This window comes from Leucopleurus acutus (assembly GCF_964270905.1).
Source record: "Leucopleurus acutus genome assembly, chromosome: 1".
In the NCBI taxonomy this organism is placed as follows: Eukaryota; Metazoa; Chordata; class Mammalia; order Artiodactyla; family Delphinidae; genus Leucopleurus; species Leucopleurus acutus.
Window position 1 is genome coordinate 85,092,148 of NC_139142.1, and position 19,515 is coordinate 85,111,662.

A 19,515-nucleotide genomic window follows, 5' to 3' on the forward strand; every position below is an offset into this window, starting at 1 on the left:
TGTGTGTGTGTGTGTGTGTGTGTGTGTGTGTGTCTTCAACTGTGACACAAAGTCAGAGAAGATCTGGTCCAGGCAGCGGTGATTCTAAGTAAAACCCCTAAGAGTAGAAATAAGACGTGTGTAGGAAATCTTTAGCTTTAGCTTCTCGTAGTGAGCTCTTTAATCCTGCCTTCTTGGTGGCATTGCGAATCCTAGATGAGCGCATTATATCTTTGGAGCTCAGATCCCAGAGTCTGGCTTGGCTCTACCTCATGAGCTTGCAATATATTAATAAAGCCATGTTGTCTCTAAACTTAGAAGCCCCACCCCAGCTACTAATGGCTTTAACAGAGCCCTACCTCAGGTTCAGGGTATAGTGGAAAGCATCAGGAAGTGGGAATAGTGGGTTCCATCCCAGTGTTTCTCCTCTCTGTGGCCTTAGCTGGTCACTCAGCCTCTAGAGCTCAGTTTCTCCACTGTGAAGAAAGGGAATCATAGTACCTATTCCAACAGCTTACAGGCTTGTTGGTGAACTGGATGAGACAACATCACAGGACCAAAGAGTAAAGTTCTGGTGGTAGGGGTACCTGGGTCATGTTTCCTAGAACCCTGTGACCCCAGATTGGTCTTCATCCTCTCTCTAAGGCTCCATGGTTCATATGAAGCCCTGAAAGGTGGGAACACTACAGAGGCCATGGAGGACTTCACAGGAGGAGTAACAGAGTTTTTTGAAATCAAGGATGCTCCCAGAGACATGTACAAGATCATGAAGAAAGCCATCGAGAGGGGCTCCCTCATGGGTTGCTCCATTGATGTAAGTCTAGGGTGTGGGATGCAGGGCAGGAAGCTGCCAACTATTGGGAAGCCTTACCCAGTGACTAGCAGCATAGGGCTTTCCTCTGGGACAGGGTGAATCTACTGTTTTAGGAAGGTGGAACTGGTTCTCAACTTTGAAAATTGGGAATTTCTCAAGGGAGAAGAGTGTGTGGAGATTTTCAATAAAGATATTCAGCAACGACATTCTAAGCCCTGGAATTTAGGTGGAAATAGGTCCAGAGGCCTATGTCAGGGTAGGCCTCTGTGGTCAGTGTTTCTCGGTCCCAGCATGCCACTATTAAGCTGGCCACACACTTGGCTTATGGACCTGAGCCCACCAGTTCCCTAAGAAAGCCTCCCGGTCATTGAGCTTTGATTGTATCTCTCACTCGGGATACGGGCTTTGTGTTGTAATCTGGGAGAAACTCAGCCTGTGCAACAAAGTGGTATGAACTGAGACCAGAGCCAAGAGTAAGGGAATGGCAGACTGGCCAGGAGACACACCTTTCCTGGGGGCTGCTCAATGTATAATAAATAGTCTTGGCGATTTCCATTGCTGAAGAAGAGCCCCAAGCTAAATTCCTGTTCCTTCCTCTCCTAGTACACCCAGTAGATGGGAAGCTTGGGAAGATAAGCCAGCATAAAGCACCCACGGATGAACGTTTTCTTTCTGCATCACTGTTCTCCATCTTTTCTGCATTCGTGCTCTACTTACCTCTACTCTTTTCTTTTGTCTGTCCCCTCCCTTCTTTCTCTCTCCTTCCCTTTCTATCACCCTCCTTTGTTTGCTTTCTCTCCCGCCCCTTCCCCTGCCCTCCCCGTCGGGTCTCAGGATGGCACAAACATGACCTATGGAACCTCTCCTTCTGGTCTGAACATGAGGGACTTGATTGAGCGGATGGTGAGGAATATGAATAACTCGCATCTCAGGGATTCAGACCTCATCCCTGAGGGATTCTCAGATGACAGACCGACCCGGGTGTGTACGCCTCTGATCGTCAGGGCTGACCATCCCTCCCACCTGCATGACCCAGCCCTGTCGTATGTGGTGTCAGACCTTCCTCAGCAGCCAGCACCTCACACACAGGCTCCTCCTGAGGCCTTCCAAGGGTCTGGGTTGGAATAACTTGCCCTCTCCAAGGTTCCTGAGGAAGGTGCGGGAGGCAGCTTTTGGAGGGAATCTCTGTGGGAGGTCCTTCAAACTCCATGGTCCAGGCAGTTTCTCTGATAACGAATTAACAGACAGAAATACAAGAGAGACTTCATTCATTTTAAAGTACTTCGCTGCTTCTAATTTGTTCATTTATGTATGCAACACATATTTATTGAGCTCCTACTAGGCACTAGGTAGTCTTCTAGCAAACACAGAAAATTCTCTCCCCTTTGTTTAGGATTCTAGTGAACAAGCAGTCTCCCCCCAACACCCCCGCCCCAGAGCTTATATTCTAGTACTTTTAGAAGTAATATGTGCCATGGAGTAAAGCAGAAGAAAAATTAAGCTATTATTTTCCCCATCTAAGGATAATAACGTTTGGTATACGTCCTTCTAGTATTTTTCTATGCATACTATGAATCTAAATTTTTATTTTAAAATAGCTGTCATACTGTATGTACCTCTTTGCAGCATGCTTTTTTCCAGTTAGCTTTATATTCCTAATGTGGCAATGAGAATTATATTCTTAATGTGTCTCCTCTAACATTTTTTTTAGTGGCTGCACAATATTCCACCATGCAAATAAGTTATAATCTATCTACCCAATACCTTATTATTGGGAATTTAGATTGTTTTCTTTTCCTGTTCTTGGCTATTACGTTTAAATGTTACGACGAACATCCTATAAGATACATCTTTGTGTCTGTCCATGATGATTTCCTTAGGACAGATGGCCAGCAGTGGAATAGCTAGGTATGCATAAGGAATGGCACAAGAGTCATTTCAAGTGGCTCCCTCCCCCCCTCCCCTGCCCCCACCACCTAGAACTGAGAGATGCACGCATCTCCTGCCCCCCTCCCTTTCTATTCAGCATGGTCTGGGTCCTATGAAGACTGGAATCTGGAAGAGGCTGAGATGCAAAAAGCCCTGGCCCTCCACACACCCCTCACCTTGAAAAGGCCTCCAGGCTGCTCCTCTTAAAGCTGTTATGCTATCAGGCAAAGTGAAGCCACAGAGATCCGTCTAGGGCTCACTGGGCTTTGGTGATCCTACCCCTCTGCCGAGGATCTCCTGTGGCTGCAAATCTCAAATGGAAGAGCTACCCCTGCTCCCTGAGGCACGGTCATGTCTCAGCAGGACTCTCCTCTGGCCTCCTCAGAATTCTTTCCCTGGGCGCTTTTGATTTCTTGAGCGTGTTCTGGGGTGGGGGGTGTGTGGAGGAAGTGAGGGGATGTGAGGATAAAGCGTTAGACCTACATGTTTCGTCTTTTCCCAATCCCTTTCTCTTCCAGGAATAGTCAACCCTGGGTGGGCTCAGGGGAAGGGGAGCCCAATCCAGGGCAGCCTCCATCTGCCCCCACTTCCTCCTCTGCAGGACCCCAAGGGATCGAGAAAGGAGGGCCAGGCACGCTCTCACCCACCTCGTGCCCCAGCTCCATGTCGCTCTCCGACAGTCTGGGGAAACCACTTGTCTGGGCTGTATCTTCTTGGCTCTCTGAAAGGGCTAGTGAGGGCCTTCTCATGGCTGGGAGGCACACTTCCAGGGCACGGAGGAGTCCTCGTCCTCGCAGAACCCAGGACATGAACCAGTGTGAACTTTGTCTCAGGCAGCAACCCCTGACAGGTTGTCTGGTTTTCACTCCACAGACGATTGTTCCAGTTCAGTACGAGACAAGAATGGCCTGCGGGCTGGTCAAAGGCCACGCCTACTCAGTCACTGGGCTGGAGGAGGTGAGCCTGGCGGGACTCGGCGGGACGGGACTTGAGGGGCTACTTGGGTGAACCTCCCGAAGTCAGGACTTGGCTTTCTGTGTCCCTTCACATCTGTAGAATTTGCCTCCAATCAGGCACTCAGGCCGAGCGCCTGGGGTTGAAGGAGACCACTGGGACTGGCAGGTGGATCTTGCCACAAGATGGTGCTGTTTATGTTTGTTTTTAGTGCTAAAGCTAGCAATTGCCCCAACATTTCCAAAGAACAAATAGAAAGCACTTTGGTTTTATGAAGTTGATATCATGGGCTCTTGTGTTCCTTGTTTTCCATGGTCAGTTCCAAGGTTTTGCTCCCCCTGGGATGTCTGGCCTTCACTGGGTCACGTCACAGACAGGAACCTTGTCAGGCCCCTTGTGCACAATTGGGTGAGTGGTGCCCTGTTCACAGAGATGGGCAGAGAGGGGCAGTCGTCTGCAGCAGCCCATGCAGCAGACAGGAGGAAGGGCCCCTTTTTCTGATGGATCCATCTGGAAGGGACATTTTCTATAGTTCCTCAGCCAGCAGGGGCGTTTTATCTAATTCACACAGAGGCACCTTGTGCTAGCAGAGCCCTACATTATATTCCCTGCTTCCTCTCCCAAAGCTCTGAATGGCCAAATGTTCGCTGGGAAAATCACTTCTTAGAAGATGGCAAGGTGGTGGCCAAGCCTGACTCCTGCAGACTCAGCCCTAAGGTTCTGACCCATCACCCTGCCATTCCACAGGGCACTTGACCGGGGCCAGGCAGGACAGGCCCCTGTACGGGATTCTCTCCCCACTCCCACCCCAGCCCTCAGGGCAAGACAGAAGACCCCCTTTCAGAAAGGGCCCAAAGGGAGAAAGCTTTTTCTCTTTGCTCAAGGCCCTGTACAAGGGTGAGAAAGTGAAGCTGGTGCGGCTGCGGAACCCCTGGGGCCAGGTGGAGTGGAATGGCTCCTGGAGTGACAGGTGGGTGCGGGGACCCCACGAATAGGGGACAACAAGGCCTGGGGCAAGGCAGGGCTGGGTACCGAGCCACAAGAGTACTACAAATGCTTGGTCTAAAATCACCCTTAAAACCAAGGATCCGCAGAGGAGAAGAGGGGACGTGGGCTTCAGGAAGGGCTGGGAGCAGGGCCACGGGAACCTGGGATCCAGAGAGCTTGCTGATGGCCACTGTCTGGAAAGGAAAGATGTCTAGAAAGCCAGGGCTAGGTCCAGGCAGGAGGGGAGTCTTGATGCAGGAGTCTGGACTGGACAGGTGACTTCCCTTCTCGGAATCTCTGTTGCCTTATCTGTAAAATGGGAACAACATTAGCACCTACGCGGTGGGCTGTTATGAGGAGAAAATGCGGTTGTGTCAGGAGAGCGCCTAACCAGTGCTAAGATTTCCTCTCCCTCACTATCCCCATAAAGAGATGCACAGGCCCTTTGCAAGAACTGTACTGCTTATCACTGAGAGCAAGTGACTGGGGGCAGCAAAAATAGCACACCTGGGGAAGCTGTTATGAAGGCTCCAGAAGGTTCACAAAGCCTCTATTGTCCCACCCCAATCACTGGCTCCTGACTCCGCCTCTCTGGTTGGAGAGTAGGCCCTGGAGCTCCTTTATTCCCAAGGCGGGGAAAGCAGGACTCAGCAGCTGGGAAGGACCACACCCAGGCTGTGTGTGTCCTTCAGCCCCTGGCTTACCTCAACATACCTCTCATCTCAGGGCACCGTAATTACTGGTTCATTAGGCCATTCACTCACTTAGCAAGTATTCGCTGAGCACCTACTGAATCCCAAGCACAGGTCTAAGCACTGGGGCCCTTCCGTGAGCAGGCAGCCTCGCTCAGTAGACCGATAAGGTGCTGATCCTGGTCTCCTTACCGTTCCCTTCTCTTATCCGTGCGACAAATCCCCAGTTCCTCAGTGTGCAGTACGTGCCAGGCCCCATGCTACTGTCTGGGGACTTAGAAATGAACGCAGAGATTCAGGGCCTGCCCTGTAGGCTTTAAGGTCCAGTGGGAAGGACAGAAAAACACTAATCGTTGAGAGAAATGCTATGGTAAGGGTCACGGAGAGGGAGCCCTTCTCCTGGTCTGGGTGGGACAGGAAGGGAGAAAGTTGCCTGGAGGGAGTGGCATCTGAACTGGGCTCTCTGCTCTGGGAAGGCCCTCGGTGCCCCATCAGTTGTCCACTCCACTGACCCAAGTCACCCACAGGGGCCCTCGCTGTGTCCTCCAGTCTCAGATCTTGGTGTCCGGCCTTAACTCACTTTCTGCCAACACCTCCACGGCAGGGGTCACTGACTAGTGGGGCCCAGCCTCAGTCACACAAGGAGACCCTCCCCCCAACTCCCCGCCACTGTGCCCCTCCTGCTGGTCTCAGGAATCTCCACTTCCCCTCCGGTAGGTATTCCCTGGTTCCAAGCACTTCCTCAATCCCTTACCTCTCCAAACTAGTTTAGTTTCATCCTCCCCCACATGCCTGAAACACAAATGTGCTTTATTTCCTCCTTCTTCGGGAGAAAGAGTGTGTAAAACTGCCCAGCCTTTTAAAACATAAAACTGGGATGTTTCGTGGGGTGGCAGGAGGAAGGAGAAGTTTACATGTCTGGTCTTTCTCTCAGTAACTCAGACAGTTACTTATTAGATGATGGGTCTGTTCTAAAAGTTTTGCATGCGTTATTTCATTTCTTGCTCATCACAGCCCTGTGAGTAGGTGATATAATCATTCCCCTTTTGCAGTTGAGAAAACAGAAGCTGAGAGGGGTGAAGTGACTTGCCCAAGGTTACAGCTAGTACTGGTATGATTAAATTGAAATCCCAGTTTACCTATTTCCAGAGCCCAACTCCTAACTTTAAAGTGTGAGGAATGGTTAAAGATTCAGCCAGAGAAGAGTCAAGCCCTTATAAACCATTCAAAAAGCGTGGTCTTAATCCTGAGGATGGTGGGAAGCAATTATTGGGTTTTACACTGAGGGTATCAGATCAGATTTGCATTTCGATGGTTCACACTGGCTGCAGTTTGGAGATGACCTATTCTCTGAACTTATTCATATTTCTCTGACACCTCCTGTCCCAACTCACACCAGGCCTTCCCTTTCTTTTTCCTTCCCTAACTCCTCCACTCTCCCTCCAGTTGGAAGAACTGGAGCTTTGTGGACAAGAACGAGAAGGCCCGTCTGCAACACCAGGTCACGGAGGATGGAGAGTTCTGGTGAGTCCGGGACCCAAGAGGACCCTACAGGGTAAGGGACGGGGTGGGAGCTGAAATCTCAAGCCTCCATCCCCGGACTGAGGCCGTCAGATTCCAGCCCTTGGGACATCTGGGCCCTGTTCTCCAAATCCAGCCAGAGACCCAGCAAGACTGAGGTTTTGAGAGGAGCCCCAGAGTCATGGCGATGACTGAGCCCAGGACCGGGCCAGCACGCTGTGGCTCCCGCCTCTCTATGCCCCTCCACCACGCATGCTGCTCCAGCCACTTGCTCCCTCCCGGCCTCCGCGGGGCCGTTTCCTGAGCCGAGGAAGCTCTACTTACTCTGCTCAGTCAACGCCCTCCTCACCCTCACTCTGATCATTTCTACTCAGACTTCAAGTCTCAGATTAAAGGGAACTTTCTTCAGGATCCCCTTGTTTTCCTCAAGATTGTGATTAATTTATCTGTGATACTCACCACCTTTCAAATTGCTTGTTTCATCGTCTGTCCTTCCCCAACTCTCTCTCCTTCCCCTGGCCCAGTGCCTGAGCCCGGCGGAGGGGCACACAGTAACACTTTGGAGAACTGAATTGCTGCCAAGCTCTCCCATCAAGAACACATGAGTTTGAGTCGTTACTGCAAGGGATACATCAGAACTGACAGTACTGACCCTAGAAAGGAAGGACAGGGTCCTCTCTAGGATCATGACCAAGTGGCTCTGGACTATTTCATTGTGCTGTGTTAGCCCTGGAGTCTTACCTTTCCCAGCCTCCCATATGGGTCTCTCTCTTCTTCCAACCTCTCAGGATGTCCTATGACGATTTCATCTACCATTTCACAAAGCTGGAGATCTGCAACCTCACAGCTGATGCCCTGGAGTCCGACAAGCTTCAGACTTGGACAGTGTCCGTGAACGAGGGCCGCTGGGTGAGGGGCTGCTCTGCTGGAGGCTGCCGCAACTTCCCAGGTGGGAGATGCTCTGGATGGGGGAAGGGTCCAAGCAGAACAAGTTCCAGGTAGAAGAGTATTAACTAGCATTTGCTGAGTCTCTACGAAGTCCCAGACACACATTATCTTATTAAACTGTCCCCATTTTACTGAGGACACCTCCATGCTGAGGAGTTTGCATTAAGGAGCTGGTAACAACCTTTAAGCAGGTTATTATGTCAGAACAGGATTGTGTTCATAATGCTGAGGATGGGACTGGAGGACTGAGTTAGCAGCTTCTGCAAGAATTCAAGCCAGAGATGAGGAAAGCCTAGGCCAAGTCAGGAGCAGCAGAGATGGAGGGGAGATGGGGCAGGTTGAGGGGAGGGAATACTGGGTGATGTGGAGATGGAAGAACGACTTCAAGATTCCCACTCTGGGGGCCTGAGCACATGGTGCCAGGGAGGTAACATGAAACACACAAGAGAAAAACAATCGGTGATTTTTTTTTGTTTGTTTTTTTGGATGGAGTCGGTTGTGGGGAGGGGAGGGGAGGGAGGGGAGTTTACTTTGGGACATGGGAAGTCTGAGGCACCTGTAAATATCCAGGTGAAGATGTGTGATAGAGAACTGGATGCATAGATAAGAATGGTACTTGACTCTACGATAGGGACTCAATATAGATTTGTGGAAGGAAGGAAGAAAGGATGGAAAGAAGAGAGGAAGGAAAGGAGGGAAGGAGGGAAGAAGGGAATGAAGGGAGGGAGGAAGAAAAAAAGAAAGATAAAAGGGACAAAGGGAGAGAGTCAAGAGAGAGATTGAGGCTGGGATCTGCAGCTCAAGCGTCACCAGCAGGCAAGGAGCAGTTCGAAAGTGGGAGTTGATAAGACAGCCTAGGGAGGTAGAATGATGGGGTGAGAGAAGAGGCCTAGGACCAAATCCCAGGGACCAACAACACTGACGAGAGAGGTGAGGAAAGTGAAACCATCAGCAAAGACAGAGAATGAAAGTTCAGAGACGAAGGAGGAGCCACGCAGGCATCAGTGCAGCTCCATCTGTATAAAGGTGTAAAGGCTACCCCACACACACCAAATAATTAGACAAATGCCTGGATCATTTTTTTTCCGCACATATTTGAGCACCTAGGGTGGTGGGATAGAGATAAATAGGTTCCCTCTGTCTCATCTCCCATCATCCTGCCTTGTCTCTGAGAGGCAGATCTGAATGTACAATTCCTTTCTGCGGGGCACAGACACTTTCTGGACCAACCCTCAGTACCGTCTGAAGCTCCTGGAGGAGGATGACGACCCTGACGAGTCCGAGGTGATCTGCAGCTTCCTGGTGGCCCTGATGCAGAAGAACCGGCGGAAGGACCGGAAGCTGGGGGCCAACCTCTTCACCATCGGCTTCGCCATCTATGAGGTGCGCCGTCCCTGATCAGCTCCTTTTCAGGAAGGAGGCTTTCAGGGGGCTTCCCGAGGGGTCCCCCGGCTTCCCCAATACCCATGACCCCACCAAACTCCTGATATCGGGCCCACTTGTGTCAGAACCTCTTAGAAGTTTGTAACGAGTGGAAAAAACCCCCCGTCTAGGGGAGGTGGAGGGGGGCCAGGGCTCTCCAGGTAGCTACACGGGGAGTCAGACCCCTGCATTTGCTCTATGATTGCTAGCATGCCCTTCTGGCAAGCTTTCCATCCCCATTCAGATCTGAAATCACAGAATCTGAGCACCTTCCTTTTCTGTTTCTCCCCAAGGTTCCCAAAGAGGTACAGAAGTGGAGCAGCCAGCAGTGCGTGCAGCGTTACCTGGGGGCCTGTGTCCACCTGTGGCACATCGGGGAGCCTCCTGTGGGGTTTGTGGGCAGGACTACGATAGGAGAGGGCCTTGCCCTCATTACTCAACTCCAGAGTCAGGGCCTCAGGGTACTGCATGGCCTCCTGACCACCGCCCCTACCATGTGCCCTTTCACCCCTCCCGCCAGAGACTGTCACACACTCACACACTCGCTCACACTCACACACAGAGTCACACAGACACATTCTGAGGCTGACTGCCCTCTTTGGGGTGGAGGGATTGCTTCCCTCAGACCCCAGCCACAGCTCCCCCTGCCTCCTTGGGGTCCTTCCCCAGCCTGGAGGTGATCTGGAGCTAAGCAGTGGCAGTTCTGGTAAGTGGCCCTGAGTGGGGGATGCCAGAGTTGGCACTCACTTCTGGATCACAACAGAAAAGGAAGGGGATATGGATGGAGTAGGGAGCTCCAGGGATGTTGAACTATTCGAGGCCTTAGGAACCAGAAGTCGGTAGGTCATGACTGTGAAATGGGTGACCAGGGAATCGGCAGGGAGGACTCCCTGGAGGAGGACTGAGCAGGACAGGGCGTCCCTCCCGAGGGGCTCAGGTCCCTTGGGCTCTTCTCTCCCTCAGATGCACGGGAACAAGCAGCACCTGCAGAAGGACTTCTTCCTGTACAACGCCTCCAAGGCCAGGAGCAAAACCTACATCAACATGCGGGAGGTGTCTGAGCGCTTCCGCCTGCCTCCCAGCGAGTACGTCATTGTGCCCTCCACCTACGAGCCCCACCAGGAGGGGGAATTCATCCTCCGGGTCTTCTCTGAAAAGCGGAACCTCTCTGAGTGAGTCCCAGCCTGGCTTTTCCCCCTAAGAGCCCACATGGCCCATTCCAGAGATTAGAGGTGTCAGGCAGCTGGACAGGTCTCCTCCAGGAGTCCTGGGATATGCTGACCAGGCTGTACCTCTTCCCCTGTTCCCAAGCCACTGGCCACTTCTCCCCTACATCTATCCATCCCACAGATAGTTATCGAGCACCTGCTATGTCCCAGGCACTCTTCCTCTAGGCACTGAGGATACAGCAGTGAATTAAACAGAAGGAAATCCCTGCCCTCATGGAGTTTAACATTCTAGCATGAGATGACAATGTACAGGAAAAAGTATACTGAGTATATTAGATTTAGATAAGTGATAAGGAGAAAACATAAAGTGGGAAGAGGGATAGGAACAGTTGGGGTTGATTGAACTTTTAGGATTAGGATGACCAGGGAGGGCAGCAAGGCCACATCCTGCCCTCTTGGTCATCAGAGGTGAGTTCATAGGTCCTGCCACTTTGACCTCTGTCCCTAAAAGCAGCACAAGGTCCATGGATAGGTGGCTGGGTAATGCATTTGGGGAAATCTGGACAAAGCCAACAAGAAGCCCTGTGTCTGCACTTGGCTGCAGGGAATGATACCTGTGGTGGAGGATGTTAGTTCCTGGGGTTCTCTTGAGGTCAGTGCCGACTTGACTCTGAGAAGCCAGGTGGCCTGAGCAAATCCCCTCTGTGCTTCCTACTTACTCCTGGTGACACTGAGATACCCTCATGTTTGTGTTCCTCACAGGGAAGTTGAGAATACAATCTCCGTGGATCGGCCAGTGGTAAGTGGTTTGGCTCTTACGTGTGAGAAGGCCCAGGGCACAGGCGGGTGATGGAGGAGAGAGTGGGTATCAGCAGAGGGACGTGGGAGTCTGGGGTGTGCAGAGCAATTACTCCGTGTTACTGCAGCTTCTGTGTGGCATGGCCTGAAGTCATGGGACTTACGTCCTGGGGATATTTACTTAGTCCAGGGGCTAGAAGGACAGAAGAGAGTCCTAGAAGGAGCAGCAGTTTGAACAATTAGGGGGAGGGATCAAGGCCACAGGAAGGGATGACAACAGCAGCAGCCAGCTCTGAATTCTGAGTTAGAATCTCACATAGAAAAAAACCAGCCCTACACTGGCTCTGGAGTCTGCGTCAAAACCTGGGTCCTCCACCTGCCAGCTCTGTGACCTAGACAAGTTATGTAACTCGTCTGACTCAGTTTCCTACCCTGTAAAATAGGGATGGTAATATGTGCCTTGCAAGGCTTTTGTGAGATTTGAATCAATGAGATCATGTACATGAAGGGTCTGGCAAAGCACGGGCCCTTAAATGGTGATTATTGTTCACGTGTTTTACATATTACAAGGTACTTCTCACATGTGTCATCTCACTTGATCCTTGCAAGGTTTCTGAGATGTAATAATAACGTCATTCTCCCTGATTTTCAAGTAAGGAAGCAGAGGCTCAGTGGGGTTAAAGGGCTCCCTTGGGGCTTCCCTGGTGGCACAGTGGTTGAGAGTCCGCCTGCCGATGAAGGGGACACGGGTTCGTACCCGGTCTGGGAGGATCCCACATGCCGCGGAGCGGCTAGGCCCGTATGGCCGCTGAGCCTGCGCGTCTGCAGCCTGTGCTCAGCAACGGGAGAGGCCACAGCAGTGAGAGGCCAGCGTACCGCAGGAAAAAAAAAAAAAAAAAGGGCTCCCTTGAATTCACAGAGCTCGTAAATGGCAAGGCTGGAACTCACATCCAGATTCTCTGAGCCCAGACTCAGGCTCTCTCCCCCATCCCATGCCGAGGCCTCTCCCCCCCAGGGTGGGAGGCCCAGGGTTAGATGCACAGAGCTGGTGTGTGTTGGGGTCTCCTTGTGTTGAGGAGTCTTGTGACTGCCTTGGACTTTGGGCTCTGGCTAATTAATTGTCCCTTGTGTTCTGTGGGTGTGTCCTGGGCCAATAAGAGAACAGCAAATGCCCCACTGAATCGTCTTCTGGGTAGTGACACTCATGGTTCTAATCCTGACCCTGTGCTAGTGGCAGATCTCCAAGTGCCTTCTGAATTATCACAGATGTTGGTTTTAGTATTAAGTACATTTGGTGCTAGTCTCATCTTTTGAATGTCAGTAATCAGTGTAGTTATCAGACGTTGCAAACTCAAAAGCTTACGGGGACTGGCAGGTCACCTACCTGAGTGGAGCAGGCAGGCATGGGGGTTTTGGTGTCCCTACACTGGTATATTTGCCTGTGGTTCTCAACTGACACTTGGTTTCAGTGTCGGAGAGACAACTGGGGTGGTGGTGTCTGTAGCAATCTGGAGGGTGCAGAGAGCTGCTGCTCCCAGCTCCCTGGATTGCTGTCACAGGGGGTCACAGGCCCGTGCAGCCTGCCAGACCTTCTAATTTTACCAAAAAAACAAAACCCGAAACTCTGTAAGTCAAATAAAATTCATTTTCAGGCCAGTTTGGGTGAGCCACTTTTTTTTGGTGTTTTAGTAACCAACTTCATTAAAAGATACAAAACATCTGCCAGAAGATCCCCTTCCTTGGCCACGTCCAATAGCAGAGTGGACTATAGAAGCAAAGCCATAGCAGCCGCCAGTCTCTGGGCCTGGAGAAGTCTCTTCTCCTTTCACCCACCAGGCCCATTTGGCTCCATGTGACCTGGATTTCTGGACCCTGGAACCTCACCCCACACTGAGGACCAGGTCACAGGGAAGCCAAAAGCCACTGGGTTTTCTGGGAACTTGCTTTTCACTTATTCTGCATTTATTATTTCCTTTCCTTGTGCAGAAGAAGAAAAAAACCAAGGTGGGTGTAAGAGGGTGAGTGGGCAGAGAGCACGGCGTGTGCGTGCGCATGAGCATGCGTGCACTGGACTTGTCCCCTCCCCCCCAGCCCTCCACCTCCTTCCCTGAGCTCCTGTGGCATCTGTGGGTACACAGCAACGATAGCTAATGCTTGCTGAGCGGAGGCTACGTGCCAGGCACTCTTCTAGGTGTTTTCCATGGATTCTCTCAACCCTCACAGCAACTCTATCAGATTGGTACAGGCAGGCCTCGGAGATATTGCAGGTTCAGTTCCAGACCAGCACAATAAAGCGAGTATCGGAATAAAGCAAGTCACACGAATTTTTTGGTTTCCCAGTGCATATAAAAGTTATGTGTACACTATACTGTAGTCTATTAAATGTGCAATAGCATTAAAACTAAAGGACATACCTTAATTAAAAATACTTTATTGCTAAAAAATGCTAATCATCATCTGAGCCTTCAGCAAGTCACAGTAGTAACATCAAAGATCACTGACTGCAGACCACCATAACAAATAACATAATAGTGAAAAAGTTTGAAATACTGCAAGAATTACCAAAATGACACAGAGACACAAAGTGAGCAAATGCTGTTGGGAACATGGCACCGATAGACTTGCTCAACACGGGGCTGCCACAAACCTTCCATTTGTAAAAGGGCAGTATTTGCAAGGCATAATGTAACAAGGTATGCCTGTACTACTATTATCTCCATTATCAAAGGAAGAAAAGGTACAGGCAGATTGACTAACTTGCCCAAGACCACACAGCCAGTAAGTGGCAGAGCCAGCCCTTGGAACCAGGAGGTCTGGCTCTGCAGTCCGTGCTCTGAACCACCACGTTATATTGCCCGCTCATAAGAGGGAGGGAGAGGATGGCCCTCCAGTGAAAATGGGCCTGACATGGGGGTCCTGCACAAACCAGAAGGAGCACCTCTTCTTTTTCAGAAACCGGTTTGGCTAAGCTAAGCAAGGCTCGATTCTTGCGGGTAATGGCAATGGGTTCTGTTCCTCAAGGGACAGTGAGAGAGCTGTGTGAGGATTCCCATGGAGAGTGAGGGCCTTGTGATGCCAGCTGCCTGCTCAGCAGACAGGACGGCTCCTTCTCCCCCCTCTATTTCCCTGCCTGCTCCCCACTCCTCCTTTTTTCTTAGCTTTCTGCGGAAGGGGCGGTGAGGACGCCCAGAGGGGCTGTCACTGCCAGGGCTCTTGTTCCAGGTGAAGCCTGTTGCAAATCCCCTCCTAGACAGTGACCTCTCTCTCTGAACTAAGCCCCCCTAAGTCATGGGCCCTGATGGACTCTGCTTGCTGTGCGTGTCCAGACGGCAAAGGGGAAAGGGGAAGAGAAGCTTCACTGGCACAGCCCCAGAGGAGCTGCTCAACGTGACTGCTTTAAAGGGGAGAAATGAGGAGAGCTACCTGAGCAGCTTCCCCTCCTGGGGTCTTAAGGAAGAGTCCCTCCTGGGTGTCCTGGTTAAGACCACTTTGCTGTAAGAACACCATCACTAAAGGTGACCATGTGTGCTAAGAGCATCTCAGGGGCCTCAGATGAAAGCTTCCATCTGAGACCAAGGTCACCGTTTCCCTTGTGTGGTTTTGGAGCTCGAGATTACAACCTCATCCTTGCTCCATTCACCCCATAACTTCCCCATAGTCTTCAGGGTGGTAGTGCCCACAATAACGGTGCCCCTTTTAGAATTCTGGTTTGACCACCCAGAGTGCCATCCAGAAATGACTGACCTTTGGGCATCCTCAAGCCCACGGAGCAGTAGCCATAGGCTATCAGACAAGGTTTGGTGTTAGTGTTCATGACAGCGTCTGGAAGGATCCGTCATAGGGGTCCTCCGAGCACTGGTGCTGATGCAGACCAGAGCTGAGATTCATCAAGCACCTAACACTGCATATTAAGGCACTGTGCTGGGGGTAAAATATACATTGTTTTCATTACAACAGTATCTACAAGGTAGGTGCTGTTATGATTCCCCTTTTATAGATGAGGATAAAGACTCAGAAGTACTTGCCTAAGGACACACAACTAATGGAACTGGAAATCGTATTTGTCTGCTCCGAAACCCATGTTTCTTGCCCTCAGCTCTCTGGTGCAGGTCCCTTATACTCTATTGGCTGTGTTGCCCAGACCCACACGTGGGCCCCAAGATGTGTGCCTGGCAGGGGTGCCCCATGGCCACACCATGTCCATGGGCACACATCCCCGCCTCAGACTGTGAGCCCCACTTGCTCTGGGATTCCCTACAACCATCAGTTACTTGAGCAAGACCCTTTGCTTGGAAGGCAGAGCGAGCCAAGGTACTTGGGGCCTGCTGGGAGCCAAAGCCAGGGAAGCTCTTTCCATAGGTCTGTCCATTTGTGCTGTCCCAGACGAACAGTATGGAAAGGCAAATGGGGACTCAGCGGTCAGGTTCCATTTCTGCTCTGAGAGACTCTGATTGCCCCCTTGCTCTCTGCCCTGCAGCCATCAGCCTAGCCTTTCTCTTCTGGCTTTCCTTGTGGGATGTATACACCAACCAGTACTGGCACAGCATGGCAGCTGCTCTCCACCCTTTTATATCCTCCTCACTTGCATGAGCATGTCTGGCAAATACCCCTTATATTTGTGTAGCATCTTAAATGTTTTTGCAATACAATTTTACATTCAGTATCCCATGTGATCCCCATAAGAGCCCAATGAGAAAGGCAAAGCAGGTTTTATCATCCCCATTAATGGATGAGTAAACCGAGTCCAGAGGATATTTCTCATATGTGAGGGGTACGGCTGGGACGCCAGCCAAGTGTTCTGACCTCACTCACTGACCATGCCATTAATCAGAGTCCTTTTTTCAATGTGTCCTCTGCCGAGTCCTAGAGGCTCCTTGGAGGTGCCTCAGTAGCTGCCACGGTGATGTGGGGATGCTGAGGGAAAAGAGCTCTGCCTTCTTCATCAAGCAGAGAAGCTCTGTTTTTAATGACTTCCGGGGAAATTTAATTTGAACAGGGCTTCCATTTGAAAAAAGAAAAATCTACAAAATACTTGAAAATCACTGCACTAGATCATGCTGCTTTTAGCATTCTTAGCATTTTCACGTGCAGTAACTACCTTGCTTAATCCTCATAATTCTACCATGAGGAGATAAGGAACTGAAGTCCAGAGAGACTTAGCATCTTTCCCCAAGTCACACAGCTTGTTAGTGGCAGAGACGGAGGTTGAACGGAGGTTCAGGAACTCCCAACTCTGCTCTTTCCCTCTCCACTGGACAAAGCTGGTCCAGAAGGGAGGTTGCCTCCTTGTGCCCGCTCAGGCAGTAATCCTTGTCTCCTTCCTGCCCCCTCCCTACTTCCCTCCTCTCTCCAGCCTATCATCTTCGTTTCAGACAGAGCAAACAGCAACAAGGAGCTGGGTGTGGACCAGGAATCAGAGGAGGGCAAAGACAAAACAAGCCCTGATAAGCAAGCGAAATCCCCACAGGTTTCCGAGCATGTGCATGAATGGGGTAGCCAACACACAACTGAGGTCTATCCTCTTGGGGTGCATGGGGGTTGGAGGCGCCACAGGGGTGGGGTGTCCCTTTAACATCTAGAGGTTTGGGTTTGTCCCACTGACCTTTTCTCTCATCAAGTTCTCCTAAAATCTGGGATGCTGCTTGGGTGAATGTCTTGGGGTTGGCTGCCACACCAAGCTGGTCCTAGGCCTGGGAAGGACAGGCCGAGCCTCCCCGCTGGAGCCCATCCAGCCAGGAAAGAGAGAGGGATGCAAAGCCTAAGAGAGAAGCAGCTTGAGATGGAACAACTCCTGTTTCCTGGTGTCATTAACAATGGGGAGGATAAAGAATAGTAGTGAAAAGGGGGATGACACCAGAAATGGAGTCCTCCAGAGCTCAGGGGACAGTGTTAGAGGGGGGAGAGGTGGTCATATAAAGCTTACAGGAGGTTATAGACTAAGAGGCAAAAGTCCACAGATAAATCCAGGGCTATCTCTATCCTGTAGTGCCCAACGGGGTGGGGAGGGGAGGAGGGTCCTCTGAAGATTTGGCCTTGATGACAGAGGCAGCTGGAGCTATCAGATTGGTCTGGCCCCCTCTGTCCTGCTGGGGCTGGTTTGGTTGGGATGGTCAGGCTCAAAACAGTGGAGGGGGCTCTAGCAGGTGGGGATGGGGTGAGAGGACCAAGAGGGCTGTCTACATGATTGCAGAGCTAATATACCTCCTCTGGTTAGAATGTCTGAGCTGCGGGGGTATGGAGTGAAGGCTCACCTGGGCCTAGACGATCCTCACTCCAGATCACCAGGTTCAGCTGAGAAAGAAGAGCATTTGCCCTGTACCCAGCTCCTGCTGCCACCTAGGGCTGTTTTAGGCACCTGGCTCCTTCAGTCCAGAGGAACTTTCCTCTCAGGTCTGTCCATCTCCCTGGTCCTCACCAACCAGTTTTCCTTTGTGCTTCCACAGTCAGAGCCCAGCAGCGCCGACCAGGAAAGTGAGGAACAGCAGCAATTCGGGAACATTTTCAGGCAGATAGCAGGCGATGTGAGTACCTCCAACCCCGACTCCCACAGACACTCCTCTCCTTAATTGCTCAATTTGCCAGTTATTTCATTATGGTTCAGTAGAGGTCATTTTGGCTTTTGGTGGAAACAGGGTGTATGAGTGTAGCGCAGAAATCCACAAGTGAAGTCCTCGAGTTTTTGACCAACACACCCACTGGGTGGCTCTGAGCTGCCCACTGCAGTCTGGACAGCTGAGGCTGCAGTGTGTCTTCCTCAGAAGAGCCCCTGCTTCCCCATGACAGAATAGCCCTGACAGGGACTTTAAAACCATGGACAGCCGGGATTTGTTCTGCAAAGCCCGGGCTCCATCAGTTGCTGTACTTTTGAACCATGACTCTCTTCTCCCTACCTCCTCAGGACATGGAGATCTGTGCAGATGAGCTCAAGAATATCCTTAACAGAGTTGTGAACAAACGTGAGTGGCTCAAACTCTGTGAGAAACAGGTGGGTGGTGGGGGCAGTGTGTGTCCAGTTATCTGAAAGCAGCTCCTCACTCTTCTCCATACCTCCCAGATAAGGATCTGAAGACACAAGGCTTCACGCTGGAGTCCTGCCGTAGCATGATTGCTCTCATGGACGTATCCTTTCTGCCACCCCTTCCCAAGCCTCTGTCATCAGCCCCTGAGCAGCCTCTGGGGGCTAGGGCAACAAATGGGGTGGGGGGCCCAGTCAAGCAGCGGGGCTCAAATTCATGCCTGAGGAAAGATTTAAGGAGGCCCTGAGTTAGAACCTCCTGGCTGCTGGTCTGAAAGGGGCTGTTGGAGGAGGTACAGTTGGGAAGAACATTGGCCCCTGCTCTTAACCTCAGGCCTGGGATTCTGCCTGGGGCCCTAACGAAAGTGGTCCTTAGAAGAAAGGTTCCCTGGGTTATAGAGCAGGTATTAATTTTGACTCAGGAAGCATAGAGGGGGGTGTTAAATACCAGGACAGGGCAGAGTGGGATATCCTGGGCAAAGCTCTCCTATGGGGCTACTTTCCCTGCACAGCCGCCTAGAAAGCCCTCTCCCCATCCAGGGGGATTTTGCTATGTGCCCTGTAGCCCTGACTTCCTTCCTCCAGACAGACGGCTCTGGGAGACTGAACCTGCAAGAGTTCCATCACCTCTGGAAGAAGATTAAGGCCTGGCAGGTGGGATGAGAGAATGAAGGTGGGAGTGAGGAAGGGACTGATTCAGAGATTCAGTGTGCGACCCCTGTCCTCAAATTTTCTATTGCCAGAAAATTTTCAAGCACTATGACACAGACCAATCCGGCACCATCAACAGCTACGAGATGCGAAATGCAGTCAATGACGCAGGTGTGGGGAAGAAAGGGGGTGGCCAGGATGCGGACTGGAGCCGGTGGGAGCAGGAACGGGAGGGGAGGATGGGGCCACTTGGGCCCTACTAGAAAAAGGAATGAGAGAGGGCTTCTCGCTTTCCTCTCCCAGGCCCCAGAGTGACCAGGAGGCAGGGGAGATAGCACGCAGGCCTGAGGGCTCCAAGCCTACCCCATCTCTCCTGTGCTCCCCCCACAGGCTTCCATCTCAACAACCAGCTCTACGACATCATCACCATGCGCTATGCAGACAGGTCCATGAACATTGACCTCGACAGCTTCATCTGCTGCCTCCTCAGGCTGGAGGGCATGTTCAGTAAGTGGACAGCTACCCTTTTGCTCTCTTTGCCCCTCCTGCCCCCTCTCCTGCAGCGACAGCTGTGGTGGCGGGAATCTCCACTAACTGACCTACTGTATGACCTTGGACAAATCCCAATCTACTGTA

The 19,515-nt window shown here is 51.4% G+C and overlaps 1 protein-coding gene across 4 annotated transcripts in view; it reads left to right on the plus strand.

The window, feature by feature from the left end:
- CAPN3 (calpain 3) overlaps positions 1-19,515 on the plus strand; it is a gene marked incomplete at both ends in the record, with an annotated part of 47,665 nt that overhangs the window by 27,462 nt on the left and 688 nt on the right. For 2 of the 4 annotated variants that reach the window (XM_082834895.1, XM_082834896.1), the window contains 14 exons: positions 625-793; positions 3,596-3,679; positions 4,561-4,646; positions 6,802-6,879; positions 7,665-7,825; positions 9,038-9,207; positions 10,210-10,418; positions 11,178-11,214; positions 17,657-17,734; positions 18,112-18,169; positions 18,268-18,332; positions 18,814-18,882; positions 18,972-19,050; positions 19,270-19,386. In XM_082834895.1, coding sequence (XP_082691021.1) covers positions 625-793; positions 3,596-3,679; positions 4,561-4,646; positions 6,802-6,879; positions 7,665-7,825; positions 9,038-9,207; positions 10,210-10,418; positions 11,178-11,214; positions 17,657-17,734; positions 18,112-18,169; positions 18,268-18,332; positions 18,814-18,882; positions 18,972-19,050; positions 19,270-19,386 — 1,460 coding nt within the window. Of the gene's footprint in view, positions 1-624; positions 794-1,627; positions 1,775-3,595; positions 3,680-4,560; positions 4,647-6,801; positions 6,880-7,664; positions 7,826-9,037; positions 9,208-10,209; positions 10,419-11,177; positions 11,215-13,199; positions 13,218-16,566; positions 16,681-17,656; positions 17,735-18,111; positions 18,170-18,267; positions 18,333-18,813; positions 18,883-18,971; positions 19,051-19,269; positions 19,387-19,515 lie in introns of all 4 variants that reach the window. The other 2 variants (XM_082834894.1, XM_082834893.1) reach the window with 2 other exon arrangements.